Here is a 17,439-nt window from a genome sequence, read left to right as displayed (position 1 = left end):
AATTCCTCAGTTTCTTTCTTTTGTTTGTGTAGACTCTTGCTCAGAGACACAGGAAAGGACAAGCATATTAGAAAAGAAAGCAGAAAAGAAAAAAGAAAAAGAAAAAAAAAAGGAAAATAAAAAGGAAAGGAAAAAGGAAAGGAAAAAGGAAAGGAAAGGAAAAAGGAAAGGAAAAAGGAAAGGAAAAAGGAAAGGAAAAAGGAAAGGAAAAAGGAAAGGAAAAAGGAAAGGAAAAAGGAAAGGAAAAAGGAAAGGAAAAAGGAAAGGAAAAAGGAAAGGAAAAAGGAAAGGAAAAAGGAAAGGAAAAAGGAAAGGAAAAAGGAAAGGAAAAAGGAAAGGAAAAAGGAAAGGAAAAAGGAAAGGAAAAAGGAAAGGAAAAAGGAAAGGAAAAAGGAAAGGAAAAAGGAAAGGAAAAAGGAAAGGAAAAAGGAAAGGAAAAAGGAAAGGAAAAAGGAAAGGAAAAAGGAAAGGAAAAAGGAAAGGAAAAAGGAAAGGAAAAAGGAAAGGAAAAAGGAAAGGAAAAAGGAAAGGAAAAAGGAAAGGAAAAAGGAAAGGAAAAAGGAAAGGAAAAAGGAAAGGAAAAAGGAAAGGAAAAAGGAAAGGAAAAAGGAAAGGAAAAAGGAAAGGAAAAAGGAAAGGAAAAAGGAAAGGAAAAAGGAAAGGAAAAAGGAAAGGAAAAAGGAAAGGAAAAAGGAAAGGAAAAAGGAAAGGAAAAAGGAAAGGAAAAAGGAAAGGAAAAAGGAAAGGAAAAAGGAAAGGAAAAAGGAAAGGAAAAAGGAAAGGAAAAAGGAAAGGAAAAAGGAAAGGAAAAAGGAAAGGAAAAAGGAAAGGAAAAAGGAAAGGAAAAAGGAAAGGAAAAAGGAAAGGAAAAAGGAAAGGAAAAAGGAAAGGAAAAAGGAAAGGAAAAAGGAAAGGAAAAAGGAAAGGAAAAAGGAAAGGAAAAAGGAAAGGAAAAAGGAAAGGAAAAAGGAAAGGAAAAAGGAAAGGAAAAAGGAAAGGAAAAAGGAAAGGAAAAAGGAAAGGAAAAAGGAAAGGAAAAAGGAAAGGAAAAAGGAAAGGAAAAAGGAAAGGAAAAAGGAAAGGAAAAAGGAAAGGAAAAAGGAAAGGAAAAAGGAAAGGAAAAAGGAAAGGAAAAAGGAAAGGAAAAAGGAAAGGAAAAAGGAAAGGAAAAAGGAAAGGAAAAAGGAAAGGAAAAAGGAAAGGAAAAAGGAAAGGAAAAAGGAAAGGAAAAAGGAAAGGAAAAAGGAAAGGAAAAAGGAAAGGAAAAAGGAAAGGAAAAAGGAAAGGAAAAAGGAAAGGAAAAAGGAAAGGAAAAAGGAAAGGAAAAAGGAAAGGAAAAAGGAAGAATATGCTAGTATTCTCGTATTTAGGTATCCCAACCTGGTATGACTCAATATCAAGGAAAATAGATGAACATACACGGAATTCAAAACCCAGGTAGTTTTAAGGACCAACAGCACCTGCATAACAGTTGGTAGGTTGCAGAACTTCCCTCGCAGTAACTTACTTCTTAACAGTAACCAGATTTTTTTCTTCTAGGACGCAGTAAACATTTAAACCAAAAGCTATCTTCAGAAATTACAGTCTGTTAACATTTTCAGAATACAGCTGATGCCCCAGTCACACAACATTGGTTCTGCTTTCTGTTATGATAATTTCTAAAGTTAAAGTTTACGTGACAGCACTGGAACCTTTTCCAGTGCAAGAGTGGATTCCTGCAAAAATACACATTTCCCTCTTGGAGAACCAACCTGTAGAAGAGTTTTCATTTCAAATGTTACTGCCATGAAAAGCAGAGTGGGCTGCATGTTGAATTGTCAACACAAAACAGGGATTGTTATTATTTTTTTGCTGTTGCAGTCACAGTTTACGTCTTAACCCATGCTTGGAAAAGGCAATTCAAACACCTTTTAAAACAACGTGACAAAAACGACAAACTTCACCACCATCAAACATTCCATGATAATAATACACGCTTTGGGCCACGGTAAATATTAAGTCAAGCACATGATAATGTTTTGTCAGTTTCAGAGGAGAATTTCTAGCTACAAACTTAAGCCTCCTCAGGAGGCAGAGTAGCACCTGTGCTGGCTCTACCCCTGTTCTGAACTTCACACCTTGCCCAAAAAATAACTGAACACCATAATGATGTTTTTTCCTCAATCTCTATCCTATTTTCTTACTTCAGTTAAATGAGGAAATTTACTTTGGGGTGCCAAAGGTCCTGTACAAGAACGATGAACGTGCTCCCTAAGCAAGGTTTCCCTGAAAAGAGTCAGCCGTGCCAGAAGATTTCAGAGATGAGAAGTAAATGGATTTCACGTCTTTCACCTTTGCTACTATTCGGGCAAAACCCAGACAAAAATCAAAGCATAAAGGCTGACCCATGAAAACTGGGGGAACTTGGGCTGCCACCGGGAGACGGGGCACAGGACACCGGGCACACGGCGGAAAGCGACGGCCGGAGAGCCGGCAAAGGCTGCCTGCACCTTGGGACGGGAGATCCCGCTTCTACCGAGACTCGGGCCAGCCGCGGGGCTGCCGGCGAAGCTGATGCTCAACCGACCCAGCGCTTGGCGGATCCCCCCGCTCTCCCCACCCGCGACGAGCCGCGGCTGCCGGTCCGAGCGGACACACCCCCCCCCCCCCCGCCGCCGGCACTCGGGCTGACACCGAAACCAGACAGGGAGCCGACACCCTCCTCCGTGCTTCGGCCTCACCCGCCGCCCCGCGTCGCTTCCACACCCCCACCAAAGCCCCGCCACCCGCGGGTGTGCCAGCCCCACCCGAGACGGCGCCGGTGACCCGCCGCTCGCACCACGCGCTGTCCCGCGAGGAGGCACCGGCGCGCAGCCGGGACCCCCGGCACCCCCGCCCCCCGGGGTGGGACCCGCCGGGAAGGGGCGGGGGCTGCCGCAGCTCCCGGTGCGGCAGCAACCCGCCCGCCCGCCCGCCCGCCCGCCCGCCGCCCCTTCCTCTCCCGCAGCGGCCGCCCGGCGCTGCCGCTCACCGCGGAGGCCGGGGTCCTCCTCCTTGGCGCGGATCTTGCGGATTTTCAGCGGCCGCCCGCTGAGCGTGGACAGCACCAGCCGCTGCCGCAGGAAATTGCAGCCCGCGTAGCTGAGGCACTGCGCCTCGCCCGCCGCGCCGCCCGCCATGCCGCCGCCGCGCCCACGTGGTTGGAACAGGAAGCGCGGGGACCGCGGCGGGGCCAAAGGGCAAGGGGCGGGGCGGGGCGGGGCGCCGCCGGTAGGGGCGGGCGCGGCGGAGCCGGACTGGTGCCCGTCCGCGTCCCCGCCGCCGGCGGACCCGGTGTGTCGCGATAGCGGGCCGTCCGCGGAGCGGTGGGTCGGGTGGGAGCTGCGCGGCCGCTTACGGCCTCCGCCTCTGCTCGCCCTGCCCGCGCGTTTCTAACGGGAGGCTTAAGGCCGTGGAAGGCTTCGGTGCGGTTGGTTTGCTTGCTTGTTTTCCGCGGACGGTGGGTGGCCTGCCCGGGCCAGAGCCGCCTCCTCCCTGCGCTGCCGGGCGGGCGAGCGAGCCGGTCCCGCCGCCGGCCGTGGCGCCCGCGCCGGCCCCGCACCGGAACGAGCCGCTCTCTGCGGGAGCGCGCTCCTCCGGACACTGCTTTTCGGTAACTTATCTCTGGATGGCTGAAGGAAAACGAAGCAGAAGGTTGAGTTTGGTTTCCAGCCTCCGGGCCAGCCCGTTTTCTTTGGGACAGCGGGATAGTGGCAGAGCCCAGCTGTCCTTAGAGAAGAGACTGCTTGAGGCGTTCAGTCTGTATTTTAAGAGGAATATGGATTATAGTAGAGGTGTGACTGTCGATTGCTAGGCAACGTTTATGTGTGCAGCAAAAGAAGTTTCTTAGAGTATTTGGAAGGAGCCTACAACGATCATCTGGTCCAACTGCCTGATCAATTTAGAGCTGACCTAAATTTAAAGCCTGTTGTCAAGGGCATTGTCCAAATGTCTCTTAAACACTGGTAGGCTCAGGGCATCAGCCATCTCCCTAGGAAGCCTGTGCCAGCATTTGACCACCATCTCGGTAAAGAAATGCTTCCTAATGTCCAGTCTGAACCTCCCCTGATGCAGCTTTGAGCCATTCCCACGCATCCTGTCACTGGGTACCAGGCGGCTCAGCACCTCCCTCTCCACTTCCCTCCTCAGGGAGCTGCAGAGACCGAGGAGGTCACCCCGCAGCCTCCTGTTCTCCAAACTAGACAAGCCCCATGTCCTTAGCTGCTCCTCGCAGGAGATGCCTTCCAGCCCTTCCAACAGCTTTGTTGCCCTCCTCTGGACACGTGCAAGGACTTTGACATCCTTCTTAAATTGTGGGGCCCGGAGCTGCACACAGAACTGCGGGCGAGGCCGTGCCAACACTGAATACAGCAGGATAACCGCCCCTTGTGACCGGCTGGCTTTGCCGTGCTTGGTGCACCCCAGGATGGGGTTTGCCCCCTGGGCTGCCAGGGCACACACCGCTGGCTCACACTGAGCCTGCTGTCACCAGCCCCCCCAGATCCCTTTCTGCAGGGCTGATCTCCAGCCACTCCTCCCCCAGTTGAAAATTGTGGCCAGTGTTGCACTGTCCCAGGTGCAAAATCTGGCATTTGTTCCTGTTAAAATTGATGCCACTGATGGTTGTCCAATGCTCCAAACTATCCAGATCCCTCTGTGAGGCCTGTTGTCTTTCAAGAGAGTCAATAGCACCTCTCAGTTTGATATCATCAGTGATGAACAGAAAAGGTCAGATAATTTTCCTTACAAATCATAACACTTTTTTTTTTTTCTTAATAAGCTGTTTTCCAGAGACTAAACTTTTTATTTTTATTTTAAACCACGATAGGAATGTTTTACAGCAACTGTACAGGAACAAGAATTCCTTTTGTTAGCTGCTTGCTGACTGAGCAAACGATAAGGATCGTTTGTTGTTTTGATAAACCAATCTGCAAGCTATGTGTCATAGAAAAATAGAATGCTTTGGGTTGGAAGAGATCCTTAAAGATCATCTAGTTCCACCCCCCCTGCCATGGGCAGGGATACCTTCCACTAGACCAGGTTGCTCAAAGCCCCATCCAACCTGTCCTTGAACACTCCCAGGGAGGGGGCAGCCACAGCTTCTCTGGGCAACCTGTGCCTGTGTCTCACCACCCTCACAGGGAAGAATTTCTTTCGTATATCCAATCTAAACTTAATGCTCTTTCAGTTTAAAACTGTTGCCCCTTGTCCCATCACTACAGACCCTGGTAAAGAGGCACTCTCCATCTTACAAGGCCACAATAAGGTCTCCCCTTAGCCTTCTTCAGGCCGAACAACTCCAGCTCAGCCTTTCTTCACAGGAGAGATATTCCATTCCCCTGACCATTTTTGTGGCCCTCCTCTGAATTGGCTCTATCAGGTCCCTTGTCCTTGTTGACCTGGAGACCCCTGAGCTAGATGCACTACTCCAGGTGAGGCCTCACCAGAGAAGGGGAGAGGGGGAGAATCACATCCCTTGACCTGCTGCTCACACTTCCTTTTGTGTAGCCCTGATACGGTTGGCTTCCTGGTCTGTGAGTGCCCATTGCCGGCTCATGACCAGTTTTTCATCTATCAGTATTCCCAAATCCTCGACAGCGCTGCTCTCAATTCATCCATTACCCAGTCTGTACTGATACTGGGGATTTCACCTACTCAGGTGCAGGACCTTGCTCTTGGCCCTGTTGAATACGCGGTTCACACAAGGCCGCTTCACAAGCCTGCTAAGGTCTCTGTGGATGGCATCCCATCCCTCCAGTGTATCAGCTGCACCACTCAGCTCGGTGTCAGCCACAAACTTGCTGAGGATGCACTCAATCACACTGTCTATACTACTGATGAAGATATTGAATATTATTGGTGCCAGTATGGACCCCTGTAGGACACCACTTGTTGCTGGTTTCCACTTTGACAATGAGCAACTGACTTTGTTGGAGAAGGCCAATCAGCCAGTTCCTTATCCATCTAACAGTCCATCTGATAAACCCATATCTCTCCAATTTAGAGGCAAGAATGTTATGGGGGACCAAATCAAGGCCTGTTGTGGTTTGAGCCTACTCAGCAGCTAAATGCCACACAGCCGCTCACCCACCCTTCCCCCACTTGGGAATGGGGAGGGAATCGGAGGAGCAAAGGGAGACTCACGGGTTGAGATAAAAACAGCTTAATAACAGTAACAGAATAATACACTGACAGCAATATCAACAGGTAATGTACAATATACAGCTGCTCATCACCCACCTACCGACACCCGCCTGCTCCCAGCCAGCAATCCCAAACACCAAGGCCCCACAGCCACACTCCCAGAAGTGGCAGCCCCTCCCAGCCCACTCCTGCCTTTATATAGTGAGCACAATGTCACGTGACATGGACTATCGGCCAATCGGGGCCCAGCCCTCCAGCTGTGCTCCCCCCGCCCCCGCACACAGGTGAGGGCACTGGGCCCTGGGGAGCCCCTGGGGTCTCAGGGTGCTGCAGCTCCTCCCGCTGCCAGACCAACAGGAACTCTAGTCCAGCCTGAACCAGGACAATATCCACCCCTTATTCCATATCATTTTACATTATGCTCACGTTCCATATTTCTAATACATTCTTGTTATTTACTGTCCTCATCCTTGGTCAAAGACATATGCGCACAGATGTCATTCCCTCAGTCCATGGTCCATCATTGCAGGATGTATCATGAGTTCACTTGGTCCATAGCTTCAGGTTCCATCTGTCATAACAGTCCCTTCAGGCAGGAGGAGTGATGCTCAGTCAGTAGGGCAGAGGTGTCCTTAGACCTGGCAGGAGGATGGCATGCAGTCTCTATTGCAGCTGGAGCTGGTGGCTGATGCATCTGATGGTGTCTGTATTCACAGTCTGCGGCAGTCGCTGGGCATCAGTTGCTGGAACCAGTCCTATTTTCATCCACGTTCATGTTTGCCATAACAAAGCATTGGTAGGGTGGTGTGGTGACTAATCTAATACAGCTTATTGGCTATTTTCGCCTAACATTAAGTCCCCTTGAGGTACACATTGGACTTCCCTGTCCTGCATTACCCACCAAGTGCACGTGGGTCCTTGGGCAAAGGTAATTCCACGTATGGGCTTACCTTTACCTGAGGTAGGAATAACCCAGATGGTCTTCCCCAGCATGTTTTTAGGGTGCACTACCGGGACTCTGTCTCCATCTACAATATGCAGAATGTTTGACTGTGCAGGGCCAGCCTGGTTGGCAGATCCTCTAGTATTGACCAACCAGGTGGCCTTTGCTAAATGTGTGTCCCAATGCTTAAAAGTTCTGCCTCCCATTGCTCTCAGCATGGTCTTCAGTAGCCCATTATACCGCTCAATTTTCCCAGATTGGGGCATGATAGGGGATATGATATATCCACTCAGTGCCATGATCTTTTGCCCAGGTGTTTATGAGATTATTTTGAAAATGAGTACCATTATCTGACTCAATTCTATCTGGGGTGCCATGCTGCTACAGGACTTGTTTTTCAAGTCCCAGAATAGTGTTCCAGGCAGTGGCATGGGGCACAGCATATGTTTCCAGCCATCCGGTAGTTGCTTCTACCATTGTGAGCACATAACACTTACCATGCTGAGTTTGTGGGAGCGTAATATAATCGATCTGCCAGGCCTCCCTATATCTATACTTTAACCATCTCCCTCCATACCAAAGAGGTTTTAACCGCTTGGCCTGCCTGATCACAGCACATGTCTCACATTCATGGACAACCTGTGATATAATGTCCATAGTTAGGTCCACCCCTCGGTCATGAGCCCATCTATACGTTGCGTCTCTTCCTTGATGGCCTGAGGAGTCATGGGCCCAGCGAGCCATAAATTTTTCACCCTTATGCTGCCAGTCCAGATCTACTTGGGCCACCTTAATCTTTGCAGCCTGGCCCACCTGGTGGTTGTTTTGATGTTCTTCCGTTGCTTGATTTTTGGGTATATGAGCATCTACGTGGCGTACTTTCACAACCAAGTTCTCTCTTTGAACAGCAATATCTTGCCACAAATCAGCAGCCCAGATGGGTTTGCCTCTACGCTGCCAGCCACTCTGTTTCCACTGCTGCAACCACCCCCACAGGGCATTTGCCACCATCCATGAGTCAGTGTAGAGATAAAGGACTGGCCATTTTTCTCGCTCAGCAATGCTTAAGGCCAGCTGGATGGCTTTCACCTCTTCAAGTTGACTGGATTCACCCTCTCCTTCAACAGCTTCTGCGACCCGACGTGTGGGGCTCCACACAGCAGCCTTCCACTTCCGATGTTTCCCTACAATGCGACAGGACCCATCGGTAAATAAGGCATATCGCTTCTCATTATCTGGTAGCTCATTATATGGCGGTGCCCCTGCAGCTGGGGTCACCTCTTCCTCTGGTGACATTCCAAAGTCTTTGTTTTCTGGCCAAGTTGTGATTACTTCTAGTATTCCTGGGCGGTTGGTGTTTCCTATTCGAGCCCGCTGTGTGATGAGCACGACCCACTTACTCCACGTAGCGTCAGCTGCATGATGTGTTGAGGGGACCTTCCCTTTGAACATCCAGCCCAGTACCGGGAGTCGGGGTGCCAAGAGGAGCTGTGCTTCTGTACCAATCACTTCTGAAGCAGCTCGGACCCCTTTGTATGCTGCCAGTATCTCTCTTTCAGTTGGAGTATAACGGGCTTCGGATCCTCTATATCCTCGACTCCAGAATCCCAGGGGTCGACCCCGGGTCTCCCCTGGTGCCCTCTGCCAAAGACTCCAGGTAGGGCCATTCTCCCCAGCTGCAGTGTAGAGCACATTTTTGGCATCATGTCCTGCCCAAACTGGCCCAAGGGCTACAGCATGAACTAATTCTTGTTTAATTTGTTCAAAAGCTTTTTGTTGCTCAGGGCCCCATAAAAAGTCACTTTTCTTCTGGGTCACTTGATAAAGAGGGTTTATGATCTGACTGTAATTTGGAATATGCATTCTCCAGAAACCCACCACACCTAAGAAAGCTTGTGCTTCCTTTCTGCTGGTTGGTGGAGACATAGCTGTTATTTTATTAATCACATCCATTGGAATCTGACGATGTCCATCTTGCCATTTTATTCCTAAAAACTGAATCTCCCGTGCAGGTTCCTTGACTTTACCCCGTTTTATGGCGAAGCCAGCTCTCAAAAGAATTTTAACTCTTTTTTCTCCCTTCTCGAAAACTTCTTCTGCTGTATTCCCCCATAGAATGATGTCATCGATGTATTGTAAATGTTCTGGAGCTTCACGCTGTTCCAGTGCAGTGTGGATCAGTCCATGGCAAATACTGGGACTGTGTTTCCACCCCTGGAGCAGTCGGTTCCAGTGTATTGGACACCCCTCCAGGTGAAAGCAAACTGTGGCCTGCATTCTGCTGCCAGAGGGATGGAGAAAAAGGCATTGGCGATATCAGTTGTGGCGTACCACTCGGCTGCCTTTGACTCCAGTTCATACTGAAGCTGTAGCATGTCTGGCACAGCAGCACTTAACGGTGGTGTGACTTCATTCAGGCCCCAATAGTCCATTGTCAATCTCCACTCTCCATTAGACTTCTGCACTGGCCATATAGGGCTGTTGAAGGGTGAGCGACTTTTGCTGATCACCCCTTGGCTCTCGAGTTGACGAATCAGTTGGTGGATGGGAACTACAGAATCTCTGTTGGTGCGATATTGCCATCGGTGCACAGTCGTGGTAGTGATTGGCACCTGTTGCTCTTCAACCTTCAGTAGTCCCACAGCAGAAGGATCCTCTGAGAGCCCTGGCAGAGTGGACAGCTATTTGATTTCCTCCATCCCCAAGGCAGCTATACTGAAAGCCCACCGGTACCCTCTTGGGTCCTTAAAATACCCTCTCCGGAGATAATCTATACAAAGAATACAGGGAGCTTCTGGGCCAGTCACAATGGGGTGCTTTTGCCACTCATTCCCAGTTAAGATCACCTCAGCCTCCAACACAGTCAGCTGTTGACACCCCCTCGTCACTCCTGAAATACAAATCGTCTCTGTTCCTTTTTAATTCGATGGCATCAGGGTGCACTGGGCACCAGTGTCCACCAAAGCCTTATACTCCTGGGGGTCAGATGTGCCAGGCCATCGAATCCACACAGTCCAGTAAACACGATTGTCCCTCTCCTCCACCTGGCTGGAGGCAGGGCCCCTCTAATGCTGCTGATAGTGTCCATTATCGATGAAGGGGATAGTGCGGTCTACGCGGATCTCAGTCTCATCCTGGTTACTCACTTCTTGCAAATACAACTCAGAAGTTCTCCTCATAGGATCAGGAGCAAAGTCAACTCTTCTGCGCGGTTTGGGTAACTGATTAGCGGAGACTGGAGCGGCACTTCTCCTGGAAGAGCCTTGATTTGTAGCCGTTCTTCCTTCCAACCCTCAAACCCACTCTTTCAGAAGGTAGGTGGGTTTCCCATCCCATTTTCTCATGTCTTCTCCATGGTCACACAGGTAATACCATAAGTTCCCCCGTGGTGTATACCGTCTCGCTTGAGTAGGGAACCGTTTGCTCCTGATAGCTGAGACCTTAGTCCGTGCATGTCCTGGGTTGAGTGAGTGGTGGAGTTTTTTTGGTGGCAGGGGAGGGGGCTATAGGGGCAGCCCCCTGTGAGAAGCTTCTCGAAACTCCCCCACCTCCAAGTCAGCTCCACTTCTGTTTGGAAAACTGAGACAATCATCTGCGCCTCTGCGATAACATATTTAAGAAGGGACGTGGTGACGAGCAGTGGGACTTGTGAGGAGGAGGGAGAGAGAGCTGCTGCGTTGTGGTTGGCTGCCAACCAGGCCCAAACCATGACAGTGCAGGTGGAGAGTAGCACATGTCCTCTTTGAGTTGTCAGACTTCTTGTGACAGTTTCTCCACAGCCACCACAATGGAAGAAGAGAGACTTTCTTCGTAGTGCTGGAGTTGGTGAGTCAAGTTGTCCATAGTTGGTCCCTCTTCATCTCTCCAGTTCAATACTGCTAATACATTGGTATGTGATGGTGGAAGCACTCCATATAAACTTCTGACACATGGGCCAGGTACATTGGACTTCATCTGGGTCTGTGGGTAGCCGTGCATCATCTGGATCATAATAAACCATCTCCCGCACAGGCAGTTCCCTCACGTATTGGATGCCTCTCTTGATGGTGGTCCACTTACTTGGATGACATATAAGATCTTCCTTGAAGGGATATCTGTCCCTCACGCCTGACAGAAGTCACCTCCAAAGGCTGAGAATTTGTGTCCTTCTTCCAGTGGTCTTGTCAATGCCCGCTTCCCTGGACAGGGATCCCAGCTGCCTGGCCTCTCTACCTTCTAATTCCACACTATTGGGCCCGCTCTCCCAGCATTGGAGCAGCCAAGTAATGAGATGTTCACCTGGATGGCGGCTGAAATCCTTTCACATGTCTCGTAGTTCACTCAGGGATAGGGATCAGGTGATATCCACTGGCCCTGCCTCCTCCTCCTGTTCTCATGATAGCCCTGGCTCATCATCATCTTTTACAATACGAGGTGGTTTTTTTTTGTGTGTGTGTGTATTTCTTCTTCTGTATGGGAGCAACTGACACCATTGTGGATTGGATCTCTGGTTCACCCACAGTGCTTATCGTAGGGGTTGGATTATCTGCAGTGCCTGTTGCCAGAGTTGGAGTGGCTGCAGTGTTTGGTGGAGGTGTTGGAATGGTTGCAGTGCCTGTTGTTTTGTTCTCAGATCCAGAGACCTCTTCTTTTTAATGGTACTGCATAGCAGTAAGCAGGGCTTGATAGGCATGGACCAGGCCCCAGCATGATCTGTGTCTCTCTTGAGGTACCAAGATGACAACACACCTTTTCTAAATGTTTTAATGGCTTCTTAGGATCCTGCACTTGTTCAGGGGTGAAGTTCCAAAACATTGGAGGTCCCCACTGTCCTAGGTACTTGCCCAGCCACCCACAACTATCCAAACTTGGGGTAGGCCTCTGAGTGGTAATCAGAAACAGTTGCTTAACCCTAAACAAAATCTGAACCACATTCAGGAACATAACAGCTCCCAGCAGTGAGAAAACAACGTTAATATGAGCATTCCACGGATACTCAGAATTCTCAGTATTCTCAAGCATACTTGCAAGTAGCTTGGAGAAGGAGAAGATGGAAGAAGGTATCTCCGCCTTGGGTGGGCTCTCCAAGGAGACAAGGTAGAGGGTGTAGTTACTAACCCATTCCACTAGGTGCCCCCAGTGTACACAGACGATAACCACGCTGAGTACAAATGTCCTGCTACTCTCAGGACTGAAGATTTTATCATGCCATAGATTAATGTTACATAATACAGCAAGGCAAAAATCTTAATCCAATTCGCACAGGTAATAAGCATCAGCATGGAGATTACATGTGGTAAGTAATGTGATGTATAACACAACTGCAGCAATGAAAACCACAATTCTAGGAGCCAAGTGAATGACATTATAACCAGATAGACAGTTGGCATTTAACAAATTTGATAGGACACGCAGATCAATTCTGTTGTGATCTCGACCCTTCGAGCCCTACATTGGGCGCCAAAAAGGACTGTCATGGTTTGAGCCTGGTCAGCAGCCAAACACCACGCAACCGCTCACCCACCCTCCCCTACTTGGTAATGGGGAGGGAATCGGAGGGGCAAAGGGAGACTCGTGGGTTGAGATAAAAACAGTTTAACAAGAGTAATAAAATAATACGGTGACAGTACAGACGGGCAATGCACAATGCAATTGCTCACCACCCGCTGACCGACACCCCCCCCGCTCCCGGCTGGCGATCCCAAAACACAAAGACACTGCGGCAACACTCCCAGAAGTGAGAGCGGCCCCTTCCCACCCACTCCTGCCTTTATATGGAGAGCATAATGTCACATGACATGGAATATCGGCCAATCCGGGCCCAGTGCTCCAGCTGTGCTCCCTCCCTGCTTTTTGACTGCCTGCGCACAGGCAGGGCACGCAGAGCTGGAGAGTCCCTGAAATCCCGGCGTGCCATCAGCACTCCTCCAGCTACCAAAAATGAACATGAACTCTCTTCCAGCCTGAACCAGGACAACCTTCCTGCAGAGTTTCATGTTGTAAAATGAGCAATTTCATGTAGTTAGACTTTGATTATTACCAAATCTTGCAGTTGTGAAGTGAGCAATTTCATATAGTTAGACTTGGATTATTACTGAATCTTGCAGTAAACACATATCCCAAATCATGGACTTGTCCCTGAGTGAACATGCTGTGATAATTTTAAAGGGATAACTTCTGTGTTTTAACATTCAGCTGTATACCTCATTTGACTTTTAAACCCACAAATGTTTTTCATACATCTGCATTTATATTTTTGTGCTTTGTTCTGAATGGCAGGTAAAATATGCCTTTGAATCACACCTTACTCATAATAATCCTGTTTTGCCTTTCTGTAAGCTGCTATGGTAGATGAAAGCACAGGAAAAGTTTGAAATGAGATTTCTGTGGTGTTAATGTTTTCTTCTGTCCTTTATGTTGCCTGAAGACTGAATTATATTTCACCTACTTAGTCACACATTTATTGTTATATAAAGGAGCATTTCAAGGCTATAGTCACTAGGACATCATAGTAGTCACTCAGCAAGAACTTCTGTCCATTTCACAAAGGTCATTTTTGAAATAAGTTCAATACTCTATTTGTGCAGGCTTTTAGCAGTGAGAGTCCATATCAGATAACTGGTGCTAACCCCTGAGGAGTCTACAAGCTATTCATAAACCCTGTGATACACTATGTTCCACAAGAACTGTGAGGTAAGTTGCTGCTTTTTGTTTGTTTGTTTTAATTAGACTGGAGTCAGCGCTGTCCCATAGTAGCCCACTGTTTTCCTCCATAGCTAGCTGAGGCAAGGAAGCAGCAAACTAAAATTCCTTGGCTGACTAAGGATAGTCATAAAATATTACACAAGTGTTGAGTCTTATTATTTTCTGCTATTATTTCTATTACCAGCACTTTTAAGACCTCAAACAAGATCTAATCTTGATCTGTGCTCTGTGCATGCAGTGAGAGACAAGGTGTTCTCCCATGAATTCCAGCAGAGAGACGTGATGAAAGAAATTTGAGAAAAGACTTAGTCAACATAAGTAGCTGAGCTGCTGCGGGTCAAACGTTACAACTGTCAGGCCTTGCAGCCAAAGAAAGAAGGATCAAGGTGAGGTCTTGGATTCTCCAGCTGGATCTATTGAGAAGAGGGTGGGATGTGTGGCATGGGGATAAATGAAGAAATGGATTGCAGAGGGAAGGATAGGTGGATCTTCCAGGAATTAGTTGGGAAGGGAGTTTTGGAAGAACGTGATGTCTTTCCAGTGTAGGATGAGGCAGGCTGAAGATTGAGGAAAGCAGTAGAGGGAGGGGTCATGTGTTCATTGTCCCTTAACTGAACTGGTGTACTGGCTTTGTGAACTTCCTAAGAGGTCCCTGGCTATCTATATTGGGGTGGAGTTTAAGTAAGGTAGGGGAAGACTCTCTGTTTTCTTTAGGAAAGATTAACTACCTAGCTGGGAGCAAGGAAGGGAGAACAGTAAGTTCCCATGATAAATAAAGGCCATCTGGACAAAAAGCAAGAGGCAAAAAGTGTAAGCGCCAGAGTATATGTTGTCCCAGTGCACTGTCTGTAAGGTTGTGGAAGGCTAACGGTGCTGCTGGAGGTGTAAATACTAGGAAGCAAGGGAATGACTGTACCTATGCTTTGAGGAGCTGGTAAAGGGCCTTTCCTTTCCTCCCAGGTCCCAGATCTGTGGGAGCATGAGTAGACGTGAAATGACGTGACTGATTTGGTAGTTAGTTGGTCAAAACATAAGAAAACCTCCTTCTCGGTGTGCCTCTAGCCTAGAGGAAACCTCTGCTGCTTGCTAGTGCAGACACAGGATGATACTATGCACACATAATTGGTGAGCCACTTGGTGACATTTGGATTTACTGGAATAAGCATGCTGTAACGAAGAACCAGTGTAATAACCCCAGGCATAGTTGGACAGGGAACTTCTCATCTACCATGTTAAAAGACAATATGGTATTTATGAGCTCAGTCTTCTGGGTTTTCTAGCAGTTGCTTGTTTGAGACAAATAAGTATGATGGATTTGGAATAGGAACACTTATAGGGAGGCAAATCTAGCCTTCAAGCAATGTCAGTCCTCAGATGTACCATGCAAAACCGCCTGAAAACAATCAACAGACCTGTTCTTGATGTCTTGTCGATTTAACTTGTTAATGGGAACATAGTGACTTCATTTAAAAATGGGAATGTTCCATCTGGTTAGACACTTCAAGAGTCTTTATACATGTGACTTCTCACCATCAACATCCTCTCTACATGACCTACTTCCCCTACAATGCATCCCTGATGAGTTCCTCTTCAAAACAACTGAAACACCTTTCTTCACTGTTGTTTACTTTCATTAGCTGCTGGATTGACCCCCAAGGTAAACGTTTTGCAAACTACCAGCATAATAAATGCCACCTTGACCAAACACCTGTCCTGGGTTTTACTCATCGTTGTGACCACAGTCACAAAGTTCCTTTGCTAGGGCTGCTTCTTCTAATATCACCAAAGGGAAAATACGAAACCGTCTGATTGTATTACAGATTATATGGGGACAGGGATGCAAAGTATATGACAGCAACTGACAGGAAGAAAGAACTATGCTTACAAATCAAATATGAGTCTAGTTTTGCCACTGCATGCTTATCCCAATGAATAAATGTCTTTTCACACTGGAGATAGGAAGTCATACACTTCCTTTTGGTAAGCTTAAGAGGCAACCTAGACTGGCATTACCTTTTGGACCAACCGAGAAGAGAGAGCGCAACATTTGAAAGACTGCCATTTGAGGTTTTTTAAATACTTGGAGCCATGCTATAAACCAAACTGTAGTAAAGTGTCTAATTTTTTAAGCATGCTGTCATCTGTATGTCTGCATTCTGGTTGCTTGCTAGACAATCTATGATATAAACATGGAGGTTAGCCTGATACTACCATATTACTCAGGAGTAAGCACTGCTTTTTTTCCTAATAGAAAAAAGAGATTTATTAAAATTTAGTGATTGGAATGACTTTGTTGTAGTCTTTTTCTAATGATGTTTCTTTCATTAATCTATCTATCTATCTATCTATCTATCTATCTATCTATCTATCTATCTATCTATCTATCTATCTATCTATCTATCTATCTATCTATTCATTTATTTATTTACTTTCCCTATCCCCTCTGTACATCACAGAATCACAGAATGGTTGGGGTTGGCAGGGACCTCTGGAGGTCATCCAGCCCAAATCCCTGTCTCAAGCAGGGCCGCCACCCAGAGCCAGTTTCCCAGGTCCATGTCCAGACAGCTTCTGAATATTTCAAAGAGGGGAGACTTCACAACCTTGCTGGGCAACTGGTGCCTGGGCTTGGTGACCCTCACAGAAAAATAGCGTTTCCTGATGTTCAGGAGGAACCTCCTGTGTTTCAGGCTGTGCCCGTTGTCTGACTGTCCACTCAACTCCCACTCAGGTTTTGGCTGACACACACGCTCTGCCCCATCATCCACATCGTTAATGAAGACATTAAACAGGAGTGGGACCCACAGCTGACCCCTGGAGCACGTCTCACCCCAAGGAAGTTGTAAGATGTGCTCAGCTGTCTCCTGCAATGGATCTGTTGGAGCTGGCTGGAACTGGCCATGTCTGGCACGGGGCAGCCCTGGCCCCTGCCCACAGAGGCTCCCTCGGCTGTCCCCCCACTGCCAACACCTGGACAGGGACACCTAATGCACCAATCCACTGGGCAGGGGTTTCTGGAGCAATGTAGATGCCTGGGGCAAGGACAGGCAGCAAGCCTAGGCAGGGGGACCGTGGCTGGTGGAGGAGCTCTGGTGGGGACATCTGCTAAGGGGCTTCCCAAGGCCTGTCTTCTGGCCAGGGCCTCCTCGTCAGGGGCTCACGCTTGCCTCGGCTCTCACGGTGGGGAGAGAGGGTGCAGCAGGGCTCTGTCCTCTTCCGTGTGTAGGTGCTGACTCTCGTCACAACCCTGCAAGGGCCTGCAAGCTGGTCCATCCCAGAGCAGCCACTGGGGTCTGTGGGCCACCGCAGAAGAAGCTGTTGTGATGTTCTGGGTGCTTGAGCGTTCCATTGAGTATGGGGACAGGCAGCAGCCCCTTGGCACGTGACTGGGGCCACTTTAGTGCCCGGAGCTCCCCATGACAATGTGGAGCCAGAGGGGTGGAGCAAGACAAAGCCCCATGGAGCCCCAGCCCATGTCACCCAGCACCAGCGCTCTCTCCTTGCCTCATGGGGACCCCCTGGCCGGCAGGGTTGGCCCTGCCCAGGCAGAGGGAAGGCAGGGGGCCCTGCTAAGGACCCTCCCTAAACCTGTGCTGCTATGCCACATGCCCAGGGCTCTCAGGGCCCTTGTGCCCCCAATGCAGGAACGT

The 17,439-nt window shown here is 48.6% G+C and overlaps 1 protein-coding gene and 1 long non-coding RNA gene across 2 annotated transcripts in view; one reads left to right on the top strand and one right to left on the bottom strand.

The window, feature by feature from the left end:
- RCL1 (RNA terminal phosphate cyclase like 1) overlaps positions 1-3,189 on the bottom strand; it is a 30,457-nt gene extending 27,268 nt beyond the window's left edge. The window contains exon 1 of the mRNA XM_042804878.1: positions 3,011-3,189. Within this exon, the coding sequence (XP_042660812.1) occupies positions 3,011-3,158 (148 nt within the window). The 5' untranslated portion in view covers positions 3,159-3,189. The remainder of the gene's footprint in view (positions 1-3,010) is intronic.
- Positions 3,190-3,283: 94 nt separating this feature from the next.
- LOC122154632 lies at positions 3,284-16,123 on the top strand. Its single transcript, XR_006166653.1, has 3 exons — positions 3,284-3,443; positions 13,672-13,777; positions 14,028-16,123. It is a non-coding gene; the product is annotated as an uncharacterized LOC122154632 (long non-coding RNA).
- The last annotated feature ends 1,316 nt before the right edge of the window (positions 16,124-17,439 follow it).

This window comes from Tyto alba, unplaced genomic scaffold (genome assembly GCF_018691265.1).
Source record: "Tyto alba isolate M040663 unplaced genomic scaffold, T.alba_DEE_v4.0 Super-Scaffold_42, whole genome shotgun sequence".
Classification (NCBI taxonomy): Eukaryota; Metazoa; Chordata; class Aves; order Strigiformes; family Tytonidae; genus Tyto; species Tyto alba.
Note: the sequence above shows the minus strand (reverse complement) of the source record. Positions and strands in the feature narration are given on the sequence as shown.